Source organism: Acomys russatus, chromosome 7, assembly GCF_903995435.1.
Source record: "Acomys russatus chromosome 7, mAcoRus1.1, whole genome shotgun sequence".
Classification (NCBI taxonomy): Eukaryota; Metazoa; Chordata; class Mammalia; order Rodentia; family Muridae; genus Acomys; species Acomys russatus.
Window position 1 is genome coordinate 10,560,412 of NC_067143.1, and position 17,064 is coordinate 10,577,475.

The window sequence follows — 17,064 nt, forward strand, 5'->3', positions numbered from 1 at the left end:
GAAGGTTACATCTGTCATTTCCTCTCTCTCTCTCTCCTCCTTCTCTCTCTTCATTGTCTCCCTCCATTTCATTCTTTCTATATCCTTTCTTGTTCTTCTTACGGGTTGAGTCAAACACACAAAAATTATTATTATGCATCCCATAAACATATACTTTATATAAGAGGTGACTAGATGTTCACCTGGATACCACACACCTAAGTAGAAGCTTCTGCAGTGTTGCTTCCCCCGCCATGCTGTCAGGGCTGGTGTGGCAATGGGTGACCAAGCCGAGTAACTTGTCAATGTTTAATAAAGCCCTCTTCTCTTGCAGAATCAAATGCAGTCTTCCTCCTGAGAACTCTGCAGACGATGACATCTCCCCACTTGGTTTCCATAGCATCCGTTCCTGAAGAGCCCTGGAAAGGCCTTTAGTCAGGGCGATCTGCCCAGCTCCCCTAGGAAGCTGGCAGGCTGGTAAGCCAAAAAGCAGCGTCCCTGGTTCCTGAACTTCCTCTGTCCGTGGTGCTGAAATGTTCTGCTGTGACGCGCGCGGACGGGCGCGGTCGGCTTTAATGGAAGGTCTCCCTTGACGCTGCCTAAATCACAGCTGTGTGTCTGTTATTCACTCACGTTCGCAAAAAGCAGCTAACATTCTGAGTTTTAATTCCACTCTGCCACTCTGCCGCAGAGCACAATTACGCCGGCGCGATGGGAGGAGACCACACTAAAGCAGGAAGCTAACAGCACCGTTGCTCACCTGAGGCCTGGGATGCTCCCAAGGGTTCTGAGACCTATGAGCTCTGATGTGCAAAGTCACCATTTTAGACAACAGAGCTCTTTTGCTTTTTCGCTAGCACAAGGGTTCGATGACGTTTCTGGTCAATTTGATTAAAAGACGGCGAATTGATTGCAATAAGACTTCAAACCCGGAATCTACGTTGTTTTTCGGTGAGGTGACTTCCAGAACGGGGACTCATCAGCACCCGCCCAAATACCACGGCACTGCGCGCGCCCTAGGCCACCGGATCCTCCCCTTCCAATGAGACTTTGTGACTGTGTGTACCAATTCTCCTATTAGGAAACCCGTGGGCTGTATGCAGCTATTCTGTTGTACTCTCTTCCTCGCTCTCCCTCCCCTTTCTAACTCCCAGCCTTGCTGGAAAGCTCACCTCTGTTTGCTGAGAAGAAAAAGCCCTACCTTAACCAATTAAGACTATGCGCAGAACTCGCCTTTCATAGCCACCACAATTTAAATCTGGCAAGGCTGGAGACCAGTCTTTACAAGAATGGAGTCGGTAAAACAAAGGATTTTGGCCCCGGGGAAAGAAGGCATAAAGAATTTTGCTGGAAAATCCCTCGGCCAGATCTACAGGTAAGAGAAAGCAACCCGGTGCTTACCTGAGCTCACCATGACAGACTCTGAACAGGCCATTTCTGTAAAGCTTTCTTACTTAGAGAGATTATAACATGGTGGAAAAGTCTTTTTGTTGCCCATTGCTGAAGCAAGGCTCCACTGGAAACCTGTTTATGAATGCAGGAATGTGGTACTAAATGAGCCTGTCTGGTGTGTGTGTGTGTGTGTGTGTGTGTGTGTGTGTGTGTGTGTGTGTGTGATTTTGTTTCATTACCTGGGGATTCTCATGTGTTCCAATCCAGCTCTTAATCCTCCTTTGTAATCCTAAAAATGTTCATTCAGCACCTGCTCAGAAACTGTCCTTTTTTTTTCTCCTTATAAATTCTCCAAATAAAATTCTGTTGATCTAGGCAAATGAATAACAAAAGCCAAACCCCTTTAAAATAATAATTTCTAAAGAAATCTAGATCTCAGCTACAAATGTATAGTGAAAAATTCTCTCATGGGAAATTCTGTATTGAAGGAAACAAGATCAAAATATATCAATAATTGATCATGGAAGTTTTTCTCTTAAATCTAAAATATTATATATGCATTATTATTATTTGTTTGCTATTTTTAGGAGTTTGTCTCTTGTGTGGGAAAAGTCACAGTGATTTAAGAACAACCAGAATAGTAAACTGCAAAAATACTTTGAAAGTAATAGAAAGAAATTAAATGTTATCCTTCTTGCAATTACTGTGCTAAGCACACTGTACTTTGCATGAATTCAGGTTCTTCCAGATGTGTTAAATAGTCTATGAATACTATTATTTGTCACTGATACAAGCAAAATCAACGAGAAAGCAAACACAGTAGGAAAATGAGTTTTGAAAAACATTCATTTTCACATTTGGAAACTGAAGCCTCTGCTGTCCGTGAGAGTGGTAAACATGATGACCAATGTACAGCCCTATTTTCCATGTTTCTTAGCTCTGGTGGGCTTCAGTAGACACCATCACGCACCTCTGCGGCACTGGATGCTGCAAGCATCCTGCAGTCCCGCAGCTGCTCAGAAGCTGCTCAGAAGCTGCTGTGGGGTGGGGAGCTCAGGTACAGAGGTCAAGGTTGCAAATTCAGGCATATAAAGCCAAGGCAAAAATTATCAAATTGGTTAAATTGCTTTCTTACAAGAAAAAAAATCACTGCAGCATTCGTAGTACTTGGGTTGTATATCTGTGATAAACACCCACATAGCATAGCCACAGACAGCTGGATGGCCTGTTCTGCAATGGAATTCGATAGAATTTGGAAGATAGCTTCAAGTTTCTTAGCAGCCATCTTCTAAGCTATACATGCTGTGAATTGATGTTAATATTCCACAGGCTTCATCTTTGTGTGTGTGGGTGTACAATAGTGTGTCATTTAATGGTGACACATGATCAAAAGTAACTACAAGATGGATGGAGAAAGGGTTTGTCAATTGTAAGTGAAGACACTTTAAATATCAAAATACCAGTCTCATTGAGAGATGACTATTACCTTCCAGCCTGTTCTTTTTATAAAGTTAGACATTTTATGGCTATATTAGGTATAAGAAGAGCACAAGTTTTATTAAGGCCATTCTATCATTCCAATTCTCTTATCCTTCCCTACTCCCTTAAAGAAAAGGGCCTAAAGGAAATTGGTTGAGAAGAGACATGTTTTATGAAATGTTTTCTTTCCTTTTGTAAATGAGGTCTCTTCTTCTTCTTCTTCTTCTTCTTCTTCTTCTTCTTCTTCTTCTTCTTCTTCTTCTTCTTCTTCGTACAGACAGTGGTGTGGGCACCCCTTGGTAAATCTGGGAATCTCATTTTCTGGGTCTGGAAATGGGCCCGCGGTATTTTACAGTGTGTTGAAGCTGAGATAGTAATGACGCAAGATTGTGAATGATTAATTATTCATGTTGTAGGAAGGAAGCTGAGGTGTCAGCCATATGCTGCTGAGGCCTTTGTTTCTAACTGGAGTCGGGAAGAGAGAGAAAGAGAGAGAGAGAGAGAGAGAGAGAGAGAGAGAGAGAGAGAGAGAGAGAGAGAAGCAGGAGGGAATGTTGAAATGATACCCCAAGATAGAAGACTGGGAAGTGTTTGCTAGGGTAAGGAAAGCCGCTCTACCCTGGGGTAGAGTGAGCAGGTGGTCCTCAAGCCACTTCAGCTGGGTGGAGTTGCCTCTGATCTTGCCAGGCCCTTTTGCAAGCTTTTGATATAATTGAGTTATTGGAAAGGACTGGTAGTAGTCTAGAGCAAAGCACCTAGCAGCAGGCATAGCACCCTCTCCTAACCCCCGGTGACCCTACAGGTTAGGTCCAAGGGGGATGTATGTAAACTGAGACACGCAAAAATGACAGAACTGGGGTTCACTGAGTTTGGCCTGGCGGTGTTAAGGTGTAGGAGTCCCTGCCTACTAAGGAAGATAAAGAATTTCACAGACTATATAAGGTCCTAAGTTCTATATTATCAGCATTCAGAGACCAGCTTCTCAGCGCCTAAGGGTTAAGGAGCCGAATCCCGGGGTTTAGGGCACCTTTGTTCCTTACACTATGGGGGAGGTGCATAGCCATAAGCGTCGTTGTTCCTTAATCCAAACACAGGGTGCTGGAAAAGAAGCAGGACACCCGGGAGACCATCGAACTGACAGAGGACGGCAAGCCCCTGGAGGTGCCTGAGAAGAAGGCTCCGCTATGCGACTGCACTTGCTTCGGCCTGCCACGCCGCTACATCATAGCCATCATGAGCGGCCTCGGCTTCTGTATCTCCTTTGGTATCCGCTGTAACCTGGGCGTGGCCATCGTGGACATGGTCAACAACAGCACCATCCACCGCGGAGGCAAAGTTATTAAGGAGGTGGGCATTAGCCGAGCCCTGGAGGGGACTCCTTCCGAAGGCTGACTCACAGCCACTCACCTGTCTAAGCTGGATTTCCCCACTGATAGAAGAAGGCTTGCATGCTATCTAAGGCTTCTCTTGTTCCGCCATCCTAGAAAGGACCACTCTGATCCTGGCCTTTCATCCCTCATTTGCAAAGCATAAAATAGCGCCTGACTACCTACACTTGTGTAAAGAATGACAGCTGAAGGTTAGAAATGTAAACCAAATCTAAAAAGAAACATTTTCCCGTTTACTGGAAGGGCGTAACATTATGTTGTCCTCCTGGATTCCTCCAGACCCGTCCGCCCCCCCCCCCCCCCAACAAAACCGTGTTTAGGTATCAAACTAAAACAAACAGGAAGCCCCGCTGTTCAATCAGCATTGCATATCAGCTTTGACAAAGAGGTCTTTCTGAAAGGCTTAGGGCTCAGTCTGGAAGAGAAGCTGTGGGTGCAGAAGTCTGCGCCGCCAGAGTGTACACTGCGGCAACCTTACAGTGTGTATTCCGCAGTGATGCCTCGTGGGCGAAGGTGACCTGAAGGTTACAAAAGTCTTTTCCCGGGAAAAGTAGTAGATCTGCTCAGGAGAACTCTGGAGAGCCCAGTTAGTGTCCTTGTGCCCTTTAGGGCCCCACGGTAGCCAGGAAATTTTCATTGCAAGAGAGAAAAATCGCATTCCCAGTTTCCTGCGCAAGGCAAGAGCTTGGTCTTTTACAGTATCTTGCAGGTATTTGGCTCGGGTTTCTTGAAGGCCCCACCTTGTGCTGTGGCACAGTGTGTTCTAGGCAATCAGGCCTTAACACTCACACAGCTCCGAAACAAACCCTTAAATTGTGCTCCATCCCCCCCCAAACCCCAGGATCACCACAGAACTTCTCCAAACTCACTGGGAGACTGTTTCCAAACCTTTTTGTTCTACCCATCCAGATTTAGGGAAGACATCTTTTCCAAGCCTTTCTAGCCTTCTTGTCCATGCGTGGGTCTTCAGGGTAGTATTCTGTTCTGTTCTGGGGAGTCGGTCAGCCTCATTCTTATTGGCTGACAGCAGCCAAAAGGACCGAAAGCAATATTCTCTTCCCAGAGTCCAAACGTCTTAGACTCGGCTTCAAAATTTCTCCACCAATTGAGGTCCCAGCCTCACTGATGGCGGTCCAATTCCCAAAGAAGCCTGGGAGCCCATACTTCATTGTGAACCACCATACCTTAAAAAAAAAAAAAAAAAAAAAAAAGAACGTCTCTTGTCCGAAACAATTGTGTTATGAAACGAAAATTAAACCACTGGCTTTAGTATTGAAGAAAATGTCTGGAGTGGGTAAAGGTCCCTGTCACGTAGACCACCAAAAGTGAATTGTGTGCACTGACTTCGTTTTTCCCAGTGCCTCCCCTGATCTGTTGTTTCTTTGTGTTTTTCCTCTATTTCTATAGAAAGCCAAATTTAACTGGGACCCAGAAACCGTGGGGATGATTCACGGGTCCTTCTTCTGGGGCTACATCATCACCCAGATTCCGGGTGGATATATCGCATCACGCCTAGCTGCTAACAGGTAATGCTACGGGAGTGCGTGCTTGGGTCTCCCAGCTCCTGTTTGCACCTATTCTAGACCGCCTTAGGATTTTGGAAACTCCCTAGGGGCGTCTCCTTGTCTCTGGACACGCCTTCCAGGCAGTTGAGCTGAATGCAGCACCTTCCGGAGATAAAAGGGCTCAGGTTCTCCAAGAGGGATGCTGAGGTGTCAGTCACGCAGAGCGACTCTAGGCATGCTTGTAAGAGAAAGGCCCGGGTGCCTTCGAGTAGAGCAGGGGGCGCGGTTGGTGTCTGTGTTGGACGACGCAAAGGTGGGGCGGTGCTGTAAGAGGCACTAGTGGAAGAGGAAGGGAGTACCCCGACAGGTGCCCTGGTGGTGCGGACCTCTAGGAGGGCGTCAAAGGCTAGCCCCAAAGCTAGCTCGTCTGGTGTTGTGAGCCTGAAGGATTTGTTTCTATGGACGCAGGCGGGATCTAGGGCTCTGCGAGTGCGATTCCACCTGTTAATGAGCTCTGTGCTTAGGGGCGGGAGTGAGCTGAGCAGCTCAGCTGCGTCCCTTGGCCTCTGGCCTCCAATCCTGCAGCGGTGGCGGGAACCATAGTCCTTTTAAGCCAGCTTTCAGGGAGGCATGCCTCCCCCAAGGTCCACCAACACAAACACCCCTGAAGCATAAAATTTGTGGGTGGCAATACCAAGGAGGAAGGCATGCCTATTGGAGGGCAAGAGACATTTCTATTTGCTTCATTGAGTGCATTTTAGTAAAAACAACCACAACAACAACAACAAAACTAACCTCCCTTTTTGAGTCTGAGCCGAGCTGAGCACTCAGCTCTCTCAGTCCCTGGCTTACAAATCTACCATAAGGATTTGGGGCCTTTCTTCAGACCCTGGAGGTGTTAATTCCCCCTCTCCCCTCCACTATGTCTGCAACCATTTGGGAACTGGAAGGCAACCCGCTCCCGAAGGTTAGCTGCAAGGCCCGAATTTTTGTTGTCCCTAGCACTCACCTGCATCTCCTGACCTCATCTCCCGGCTTATCCGCCGGTCCAGCAGGACATGGCTGACGGGTCTCCAGATCTCCCGAAGAATTCTTGGAATTTTATCCTAGGCGTTTAGATTGTAGATTTCAGGACTGCTGATCAAAATGTGGAAAGGAGAGTGCAACAGATAGGTTAAGATATCTTGTGATGAGACTTGTTAGCCTGCGACCATAAAGTGGGGGAGGAGATCCCCCTCGGACGTGGACCTAAGGGAGGGTAATAGGGCGGGGGTGAGAGGGTAGGAGGAACGGAAGGATACAGTGATGGAAGAACAATTGAATTGTAATCTGAATAAATTAATTAAAATGGTTGAAAAATAAATAAAAATAAATCTTAAAGATAGTAAATATATTATCATTATAATTTAAAAATGATATCTTTTGAATATGATCTATATCAGGTAAGGGCACCCGGCACTCAGACCCAGCAGGTAGCTTTCCTCTGTAAATTGGAAGCCAGTTTTATTAACGTGATAAGGAGCAACTTAATACCTGGAAGAATTTTTTAAAAAGAAAATATTAACTTTGTTGACACTTAGTGATTACGCACACATAGCAACACTCTTGATTCTCGAATCTAGGATAAATGGTTTCTTTATTTTTTCCCCAAAATTATTTTTTAAAAAGGACATATTTTCCCGAAAGATACTCTAAATCTGCATATGTGAAATATTTTTAAACGAGGGAACAATCAACAGAGCAATCAACAAACAAAAAAGCAAATAATCCCAAATGATATCGAAAATCTCACCTAGATGTCATAATTATGATAGCCTTTAAGAGTGACAGCCTGGGTATTCAGCTTGCCAAAAACTAAAGTGCTTACAGAACGCCTGCCAGAGCTCCTGCCAGGAAGAACTCCAAGGATTCTAGTCCTACCTCTTCATGACTGCGGGCAGTCAGAAAAAACAGGTTTTCCTGATTGCTTTTTTTTTTTTTTTTTTTTTTTTTTTTTTTTTTTTTTCTTTAAGCAAGCCTCTGCCGATTGTGATGGCCTGTTTAGTAACATTGGACTACTGAGTCAGTAGCTGGGATGCTTTCTTCCAAGGAAACACTTCAAAGCTTGAGAATTCTAATTTGGATCCAATTCTTTTTATGTTTAAATGTATTTAAAGAGAGAGAGAGAGAGAGAGAGAGAGAGAGAGAGAGAGAGAGAGAGAGAGAGAGACTAGATACCTCCTCCAAACTTGATATTTTAACTTCTACCAGATTAAGAAAGTTGATAAATGTATTAAAGTAATGTGAAGATACAGGTTTAGAGAGACACACACCTCGGAGTTTTGACATATTTCCTTCAGTTGCATAATATAAGAAGCCTAAGCAGATGTAAGCTTCCTGTGAAAATAGGTCAGAGTGCATGGACATTTTCTTTTCTGTTTATAAAGGCTTTAGTGGCTCGATAAGAAAAAGAATGGGGAAAAATGTTAAAGAAAGATGACCAAAATCATAAATAATTCAGCCACCCAGATGTGTCTGTTCTTTAATGTGTTTTTGAATGTGCAGCTTGTGCTAGCAACTGTAGTTAGGATTTTGACCAAGATTTCTACACAGGAATACCTGAGATTTTTGTAGAACTGATTGGGAAAAAACTGAATATCTCCTATTATTTTCCTTTTCCAGAAATAGTATAAAATACCACAGGGCAGGTCTCTGCCCTAGAGACTTCCCTGCCGACGGTTCATTCACAGTGTTCCTTCTTGTAGACTAAGATTTCCCTGGGGGCAGAATCCAGGGGCAGCTTCACTTCCCTCTTGCTGCACACTGGCTCTTTGGAGCTTGTTTGCCTTTGCTCTTCGGGAGGAAAGGCGTGTAGGGACAGCTCCTAGTGGGAGAAGGGAGCCTAGCTTTGCTCTCCGCTAATTTCTCAATGGAAAAGAAACAGCACGTTGCACGTCTCCATTTTCTTGATACGACAGCTTTATTCTTGGTTCAGGACTCAGAACCTGGGTCTTTTTATTGATCAAATTCTAAGTATTCTTCATTCCTGTTCATTAAGAGGGGTTGCTGATCGAGTAAGTAGGGAAGACATCCAGTTCACTAGAGTGCTTCTTACTACACCCCACGCCCCTCCCCCCCCCAGTCCTTTGTTCTCCCTTAAAGGGTTACTCCAAATTGTGGAGAGGAAGACTATAGTCACCTCCACGGAGGCACTTAAGATGGCATTTCAAAGGAAGGTTCCTTTAAAAAAAAAAAATCAGTAATGTTTTAAGGTGAAGACATAGTTAAAACAGTGACAAAAATGTTGGGGCAAATTAATTAAAAAGATAGCACAGGACTCATGAGACTTGGGGTAATTTAGATACTTACATATGTAGAGTTACCCAGGAGGGTGTTTGCCCTGCTTTTAGGCTATTGGAAGGGGCTGTAGCAAGTGTTTAATTACAGGGACATAATTAGATTTTTTTTTTTGGCAAGGCATAACTAAAGAAGACCAAGGAAGTTTGTGAATATATTTTCAATGTGTAAGAATGTAACTGTACATGCCAATATTATTTGAATACTAGTTCCCCTACCTACTTCCGTTCTCTCAATTTCTTAATATGCGATGCCAAGCAGCCTGATCGCAAGACCGCCTTATGTTTCTCTTGGTCTAACGCCTTCCCTTTTACATGAGGTGTGAGCCACAGCAGTGCAGCATTTATCTCTGTTTCTCTTTGCTTGTTTGTATTCTTATGGTGACACTGCTACCATCTTGAATAGTATGGGGCTGTGATGCATATTCGGCTCAAGAAATTAAAACAAGTAAGATTTAGTCTCCAAAGACAAACCTTCTGAGTTCAAAATCCAGAATATGTTACTTAACAACTTAGGGGCACAAATGTCTTCTCTTGTCCTTTGCCTTCTTGTAAAAACCAAAGTACCTGCTTCATTTTGCTGTCCTCACAGCTAAACAAGAGGCTGCCTATAGAGATGGGGAAGGTCTGGAGCTATGTAATTGCTGGCTGCTATAAGTTGTTATTGCCATAATCCTAAACTTAAAAAAAAAAAAGAAATGAAAGAAGGAAATATTCTATGACCATGACTGTATTTGCCTTAAAATTCCCTCTTGCTATTAGGAAGGTAAAGGAATTATTTCCACTGAAATAACATCTATGGTCATGTGTTGTTTTTCTGCTTTTAGAATTAATTCTCCCAAAATGATTATTTAGAATTAAATTGTTGATCACTAAAATTATAAAAACTTCATTAAAAGCTTTAAAATGGCTATTTTTAAAATGGAAGTTTTGGCCAAGCACGTAGAAAGCGTTGGAGATGCAGTATATGTTACCTTTGAGACATAGCCTGCTAAACACAGCTGGAGAAATTCAAGTTCAGGCTTAGACTTCTGCTTTGAAGCCACAATCATGTCTCCCTTCTCCTGTCCTCCAGTTAAGAACACTCAATCCACAGTGCATCGTTTTGGTTTTTTTGCATGGAATTCCTTGTCCTTATAATTGACTTTTCCTAGAGAAAAAAAAAGTCCTTAATTTTTAAGATGTTCATTTGGCTAAATGATGGCGAAGTGAGCCATACTTAGTTACAGCATAGTCTTCCCCTTTGACCCGGACCCCTGTTAAAGCTGGACAGAGTTCATCTGGCTCATCTCTTCCATCTTACAGACAGACATGAACTACACAGTCAGAGAGGGCATGACATTTCCTAGGTAGCAAAGGGACCCCATCTAGAGCTCAGGCTCCTGAAGTGGAGGGTTAGGAACTAATCCTACAGGAGGTGCAGTATTCTACACACCACTGTGTGCTCCATTGTGAGGTTCACTTACAGAGGCAGGCTGAGTCATCTGCTCCTTGAATGGAGGACTCCAATCTGTCACGCCTCAAATCCAGGGGATAAATCCATGAATTAGGGATCACAGGCCTGAGGGATTCTTAGATTTGTCCTCTTTTTGAACAGGAGAAGAAACACACTGTGCTTCTGTGTCTATGTGTATATCTGTTTGTATGTGTCTGTCTTCTCTGTGGGTTTAGAGTGTGTGTGTCTATCTGTGTGTGTGTTTCTGTGTCCCTATGTGTCTCTCTATGTATCTCTAGTCTGTCCCTCCCTCCCTCCCTCTCTCTCTCTCTCTGTCTCTCTCTCTCTCTCTCTCTCTCTCTCTCTCTCTCTCTCTCTCTCTCTCTCTCTCTCTCTCTCTCTCTCTCTGTGTGTGTGTGTGTGTGTGTATACCAATGTGAGAGTGTTTGGGTATTTTGGCTTCTAAACTCCTTTGCTATAGTGTGATTCTGTTCTTTTCCTTGAAGAGATGGACTTCATGTTTGACAATGGCTCAGAGGAATGGTTAAAGTTCTGCAGGAGAAAAGAGGCATTTAGTTATTTTCCTCCCCATTCACTCCTTTGTCCATCTAGACTCATGGAAGATTGCAGAATGACTGCAAGGAATTAGACATTTTTGTTTGAAAAAAGAAAGAAAAAAGAAAGAAAGTATCCTTCCTTGAGATTTTGACTAACATAACTCAATTCATTTTTCTAATGGAAAACAGACAGTAATATATACCTAAAAGTGAAAATACCCAGAATGCACGTGCGTTTTCCTTTATAAAAATTAAATACTTTAGGTAGACTTTTCTGTCTTCCCTGATTATAAAAAAAAAAAAAAATGTTTTGTTAGTTCAATTTTTAGAAAGAAAAGAATGTCATTTTTAGCATTAGCAACTGCACATTGTCTTGATTGTCTTAGATCTAGGTCTGAGCAAATTTTGCTAGTTTCCTCTTCTTCTAAGATATAAATTATCAAAGGTATATTAATATATTCACTTAATATGTCAGAATGAGCTCTAGAAAGGAGTTCCTGAGACCTGACATCAAACATACACAGTCACCATAGCCTGTGTATCTATCTATGTATGCATCTACTGGTATCTGTCTTTGTTCTTTTCTATAGTCTATTTCTATCTTTCACCCATCTATCTATTATCTATTGTCTATCAGTATCGATTGACCACATATCTATAATCTGTCTGTCTTGCTCTTTCCCCATCTCTACTCACCCATTTACTGCCATGTCCACATCTAGATGCGGTTACTTAGCCCTCAGTGAGAAATCTTTTCAATCTCTTCTGCATGAGAAAATCATTCAGATTCCAAGCATGAAGCTTGCTGCAGGGGACCACCATCCTTGGTGGTGGAAGAGGTTTCTATGTACCCAGTCTTGTGGGGTCAGAGGTTGCCTTTTCTATCCCACTTACCTAGTAGCCTATCAAACACCTAGCTGCTTTGCCATTGTGGGCCCGATAGGTTAGGTGTCTGGGGTAATGGGACCTTTTATTATTTTTTTTCTAACAAAAGAAAATACCCTTTACCACCAGATGAATGATGAAAAGATAGGCTGGAGGGAGAGGAGTCTCCAAGGACTTGCACATGCTTTGCTGACAGAGGCCTTTTTTTTTTTTTTTTTTTTTTTTCCTTCTATCTCTCTCAATTCTGCAAACCCCTCAGCCCCTCCCAGCTCTGGTTTCTACATTGCACCATTCTGCTGCTACTGCTGCTGCTGCACTGCAGTTTCTGGGTGGGGGTAGCAGGGAGGGCTGATCAAGAAAGTCAGGTAGGCAGCTGGTAGGATAATTCTCCTGCTGCCTTATGCCACCATCGGGCAGTCTAATTTCTCTGTCGTGAGTGATGAAGTCATTTTTACAACTTAATGATGTACCAAGGGACCCAGAGGGCTGCCTCCAGACTGTGCAATCTTTTTTTTTTTTTTTTTTTTTTTTTTTAATATGAGGACAGGCATCAGATGTGACAAAGGGTAGTGCCTAGGCCCTGATTTGATTAGATTAAATACATTAAAACTGCCTGAATCAGTCTATTCTTCCAAACTCTGCAGGAGGGGATTAGTCCCACACCTGGGGTGACAACAGGGTTCTCCTCTTAAGGGACAAGCCTTGGCCCAAATGACAGCAAGTTGATTGATTTAGGGAAGACGGATGTCCTCTGCATGGGTGACAAGCCACCAGCTTTCCTATCTGCAGGGCAAATATTTCTGGGGTGCAGGCAATTCTCCAGGGTGTTGGGGGCAGGAGATCACAGAAATGTGTACAACTGAAAAATTTACATCTCCCTGCTGGCAGCCTCAGAGCGTGTTAATTATGCATAGGTCGGGTCCTCTATGATGTAAGTATTGTTTGCATCTCTCAGCGTTTCCATCTTCTTTAGAAGCAGAGCCTCCTCTTATTATTTACAAGCTAGTCCTGCGCATGACTGTAGGATGTGTGATCCTGTCATGCATAAGAGAAAGTGGAGCACGGGGGAGGGGCTGCGAGGGCTTAGGGGAGAGGGAGAAATATCAAAATGTTTGGCATGAAATTCTCAAAAAATTAATACATTTTAAAAAAGAGAGAACATCAGTGTGTGTGTGTTTCTGTCTGTCTGTCTGTCTGTGTGTCATGTATGCATGTATGCATTTGTAGTCATATGTGCAATATGAAAGTGAAAAACAATAGAAATTAGTCCTCCACTTGAAAGAATTGAAAGAATCCATTTTCTCCCTGATATGTGAGCTGAGGAAACAATGAAGAAACCAAGTTCAAATTGTTTTCATAACATTCATTATTTTGAAAAACAGCTTCAATAAGCAAATGTCCTTTATTTTATATCATATTGTTTCATATTGCTCTTTGAAAAATTAAGAGCACCTGTAAGTTTCTAATGCTTTTATAGAGCAAAGAAAATAATAGATTGTACATTAGTTGATAAGCTTCATTTTATTTTGTCCCCATTCCGATTTTTCACAGCCTTCATCTGACTCTCAGTTACACCATGTGTGAGTTCCTGTGTTAGAAGTGAGCTATCAGCCATCAAAAGGAAATTTAACTAACATGAAATGTCTGTCTACTTTAGAACTATATCACTACTTCAAATTATATTTAAGAAATTTATCTAGAAAATAAAGTTCTTCAGTTTATTGTTCAAATGTATAACTTATTTGGAAGACTTTATTTTTAATTTAGGTATTCCAATATATATTTAAATATACAATAGTAACAAATATTTTTACAATGCTTTGGAGAACCAACTTTTACAATTCAAAAAATAAAAATTAACCAATTGACGAACATTTATTTTGGGTAAATTTTCTTACTTTTAGAAAACATGGAAGGCAGGAGGACTCGGAGTTCAAGGGCAGCCTCAGCTACATATCAAAGGCCAACCTGGGATACCTAAGACCTTGTCTTAAAATATAAAAATTAAAAGTGATGAAAATTAGAAAAAAAAAAGAAAGTAATAGGTACATTTCCTTTTAGAAACATTCTAGCTTTTAGACAGAAGCAAGGGAAGGGGAAGCTGGCTTCTCCTGGGCTTGAAGCACGGGAGCTCTGACGAGCGGAAGGGAGTGAGCTTGGCCAGGTATCTTTCCAGATGTGTGACTGGCTACTTGGCAGTGGAGTTTGCCTCCTTGTACATAGCAGGGTAAAAAGGGAAAAGAATGGGGTTTAGGAAACACCTTCCTACTTGTTATATTTCTCCCGGAGAGGAGCATGGGAAGTCAGAGGCTAACACAACTATCCACCTCACATTCCGCATTGTGTTCTTGCCTTCCTTCCTCACATGGGCCAGTACGCCGAGCATCCTCACACTTCACTTGCCAGTCTAGTCTACAGAGGGAGTTCTGGGATGGCCGGGGTCACACAGAGAAACCTTGTCTCGGAAAAACAAAACAAAACAAAACAAAGCACTTTAGGGACATCTGTCAAAGGAGACTAGTTGGAAATCAAAGGTGTGTGTGTGTGTGTGTGTGTGTGTATGTGTGTGTGTCTGTGTGTGTGTGTATGGGAGACAGACAGACAGACAGACAGACAGATAGACAGACAGAGACAGACAGGGGCAGACAGAGAGACAGAGAGACAGAGACAGACAGAGAAGATTGAATAATAAAGGAAGAAAGACAGGCGAGGATTACAAAGGACTATTTTCTAATGTTATTGCTTATTTCCCATCATATATCTTTGAGGGAGTTTGGGGCCACAGATTAAGAGACTAATGGATCTCAATCAATCCAGTGTTACTCAGTGGGAGATTGTATTCCCACTGCATCTATTTCATGCACTTTATGCTTTTAGAACGTCAGTGTGACATGAAACCACTGTGCACTTGCGGCTGTAGAAATAACATTATCTAATTGGGGCAAAGTTGTTAAGGAAAGGGCAGGCTCAGGAATGATAATTCTCTGAGCAGTCTATCCGAGGTTAAGGCATTTCTATGTTAATGGTGGTATTCAGAGATAGTTACTGTGAAACAAGCACTGCCCTCTTCCTTAACCTGTTCTTTTCATCTTTTTTTTTTTTTTTTTCAAGTTATATTTTACTTGTTTGTTTGTGTTTTTATTCACTTTACATCCTGGTCACAGCCTCATCTCTCTTTTCCTCCAAGTCCCACCCTTCCTCCCTCTCTCCCCTCCCCTACTCCTACTCCTCAGAAAAGGGGCTTCCCTCCTTCCCATCCACACCATCTCATCAAGTCACACCAGGACCAAGGGTGTCCTCCTCCCCTGTGGCCTGGCAAGGCAGTCCCACCAAGGGAAAGTGATAAAAGAGCTGGCATCAGAGACAGCCCCTGCTTCCCTCACTAGAGGATCCATATGGAGCCTGAGTTGCTCATTGACTCCATCTGTGTAGCGGCCCAGGTCCAGTCCATGCATGGTCTTTGGTTAATGCTTCAGTCTCAGCAAGCCCCGAAGGGCCCTGGTTAGTTGGTTCTGTTGTTGGTCTTCTGGAGCTCCTTTTCCATTTCCAGGAGTCATTTCCAGGTCCTTTTCACCTTCTCCCAACTTTTCTACAGGACTCCCTATGATTCCTCAAGCCCAAGGATTGGCTGTGAGTCTCACCATCTGTTTTGAGCTGTTGCTGGGTGGAGCCTCTCAGAGGACAACTCTGCTAGGCTCCTTTTCTGCAAGCAGAGCAGAACATAGTGTCAGGAGTTGGCTTTCCTCCATCGGGTGGGTCTTGGGTTGGACCAGGCACTGGTCAAACACTCCCTCAATATCTGCTCTATATTTATCCCTACACATCCTGTAAGCGGGGTAACACCTGGGTCCAAGTTTTTGTGGGTGGTTTGATGTTCCCCTCCATATACTAAGTGTCCTCTCTAGTTAGAGGATATCCTCCTCAGTCACAAGGAAGATCCAAGGGAGGATACTCAAATATCACTCAGAAGAGGAAGTAGAAAAGACAGAGGTAGTGGTTGAAGAAAGAGAGGAAGGTTGGAAAGAGGGAGCCCAGCGAGATATGAGGGTGGAGATTAGACCTAGAGAAAGTGGGGGTGGGGGGACAGAAGGCCTGCAGAGAAAAGAGAAACTGTAGGCAGAGGCCTTTCTGACATGCTGGAGAACAAAGTCAAGGTAGGCTACTGGGAGGATGTGAGGGGGACTCTAGTGCAGATCCTGGGTAGTGGGGGACATAAGGATTGTTCTTTTAATCTTTATGGTAGGTACTCCCTTGAGTGGATTTTAAAGTTTGTATTTACAGATGGGAAAAGTGAGACTTAGAAATGTAAGTGATGACCACTCACCCAAGGGCATTCTCTGTAGGAAACTAATTTGTATTTGAATTATCTCACTTTATCTAGCGAATTTATGTTCTTAAAGAATATTTATTTGTGTGTGTGTGTGTGTGTGTGTGTGTGTGTGTGTGTGTGTGTGTGTATGTGTGTGTCTGCATGTGCACACTTGGGCACACATGCATCACACATGCCTGCACTGGCTGAAAAATGGTGTCAAATCCCCTGAACACCAACATGGATGCTGGGTACTGAACTGAGGTCCTCTGGAAGTAGAGCAAGTGCTCTTTCCCACTGACTTGTGTCTCTAGCTCCCTTCTTAATTGGCACAATGTTAGGTTGTGTAAATACCCTCAAATGAAACATGCTTGCAGTTTAGCCATTCTGACCAGCAGCATAGGCTGAAAATTTTGGTTCTTGATCCTCTTTTAATTACATTAATTTTGCACCTGGATGACATGTTAGTTGGTAAAGTGTTTGCTGCATACATCAGGGCCTATGTTTGATTCCCAGAGCCCATGTGAAAATGCTAGGTATAGTGGTAGGCTCTTGTAATCCCACCACTAGGGAGGCAGAGACAGTTGGATTCTTGCCACTTGCTTGCCAGGCAGCCTACACAGTGAGTCCCAAGCTGTTTCTGTCCCATGAAACATGGATGACTCCTATAGGAGGACACCCCAATTTGGCCTCCATAACAATGTACACATGCATGCACAGGGGCTCACGGGCACACAACTACACACAAACATGGTGTCTTTCGTTCCAACATGTGTTTCTGTTTCCCCTTGTTTCTGCTC

At 43.2% G+C, this 17,064-nt stretch overlaps 1 protein-coding gene across 1 annotated transcript in view; it reads left to right on the forward strand.

Moving 5' to 3' along the window:
* The first annotated feature begins 311 nt into the window (after positions 1-311).
* The window catches only part of Slc17a6 (solute carrier family 17 member 6), a 37,297-nt gene continuing 20,544 nt past the window's right edge, over positions 312-17,064 (forward strand). Inside the window, exons 1-3 of the mRNA XM_051148617.1 lie at positions 312-1,354; positions 3,945-4,197; positions 5,646-5,764. Of these exons, the coding sequence (XP_051004574.1) occupies positions 1,269-1,354; positions 3,945-4,197; positions 5,646-5,764 (458 nt within the window). The 5' untranslated portion in view covers positions 312-1,268. The remainder of the gene's footprint in view (positions 1,355-3,944; positions 4,198-5,645; positions 5,765-17,064) is intronic.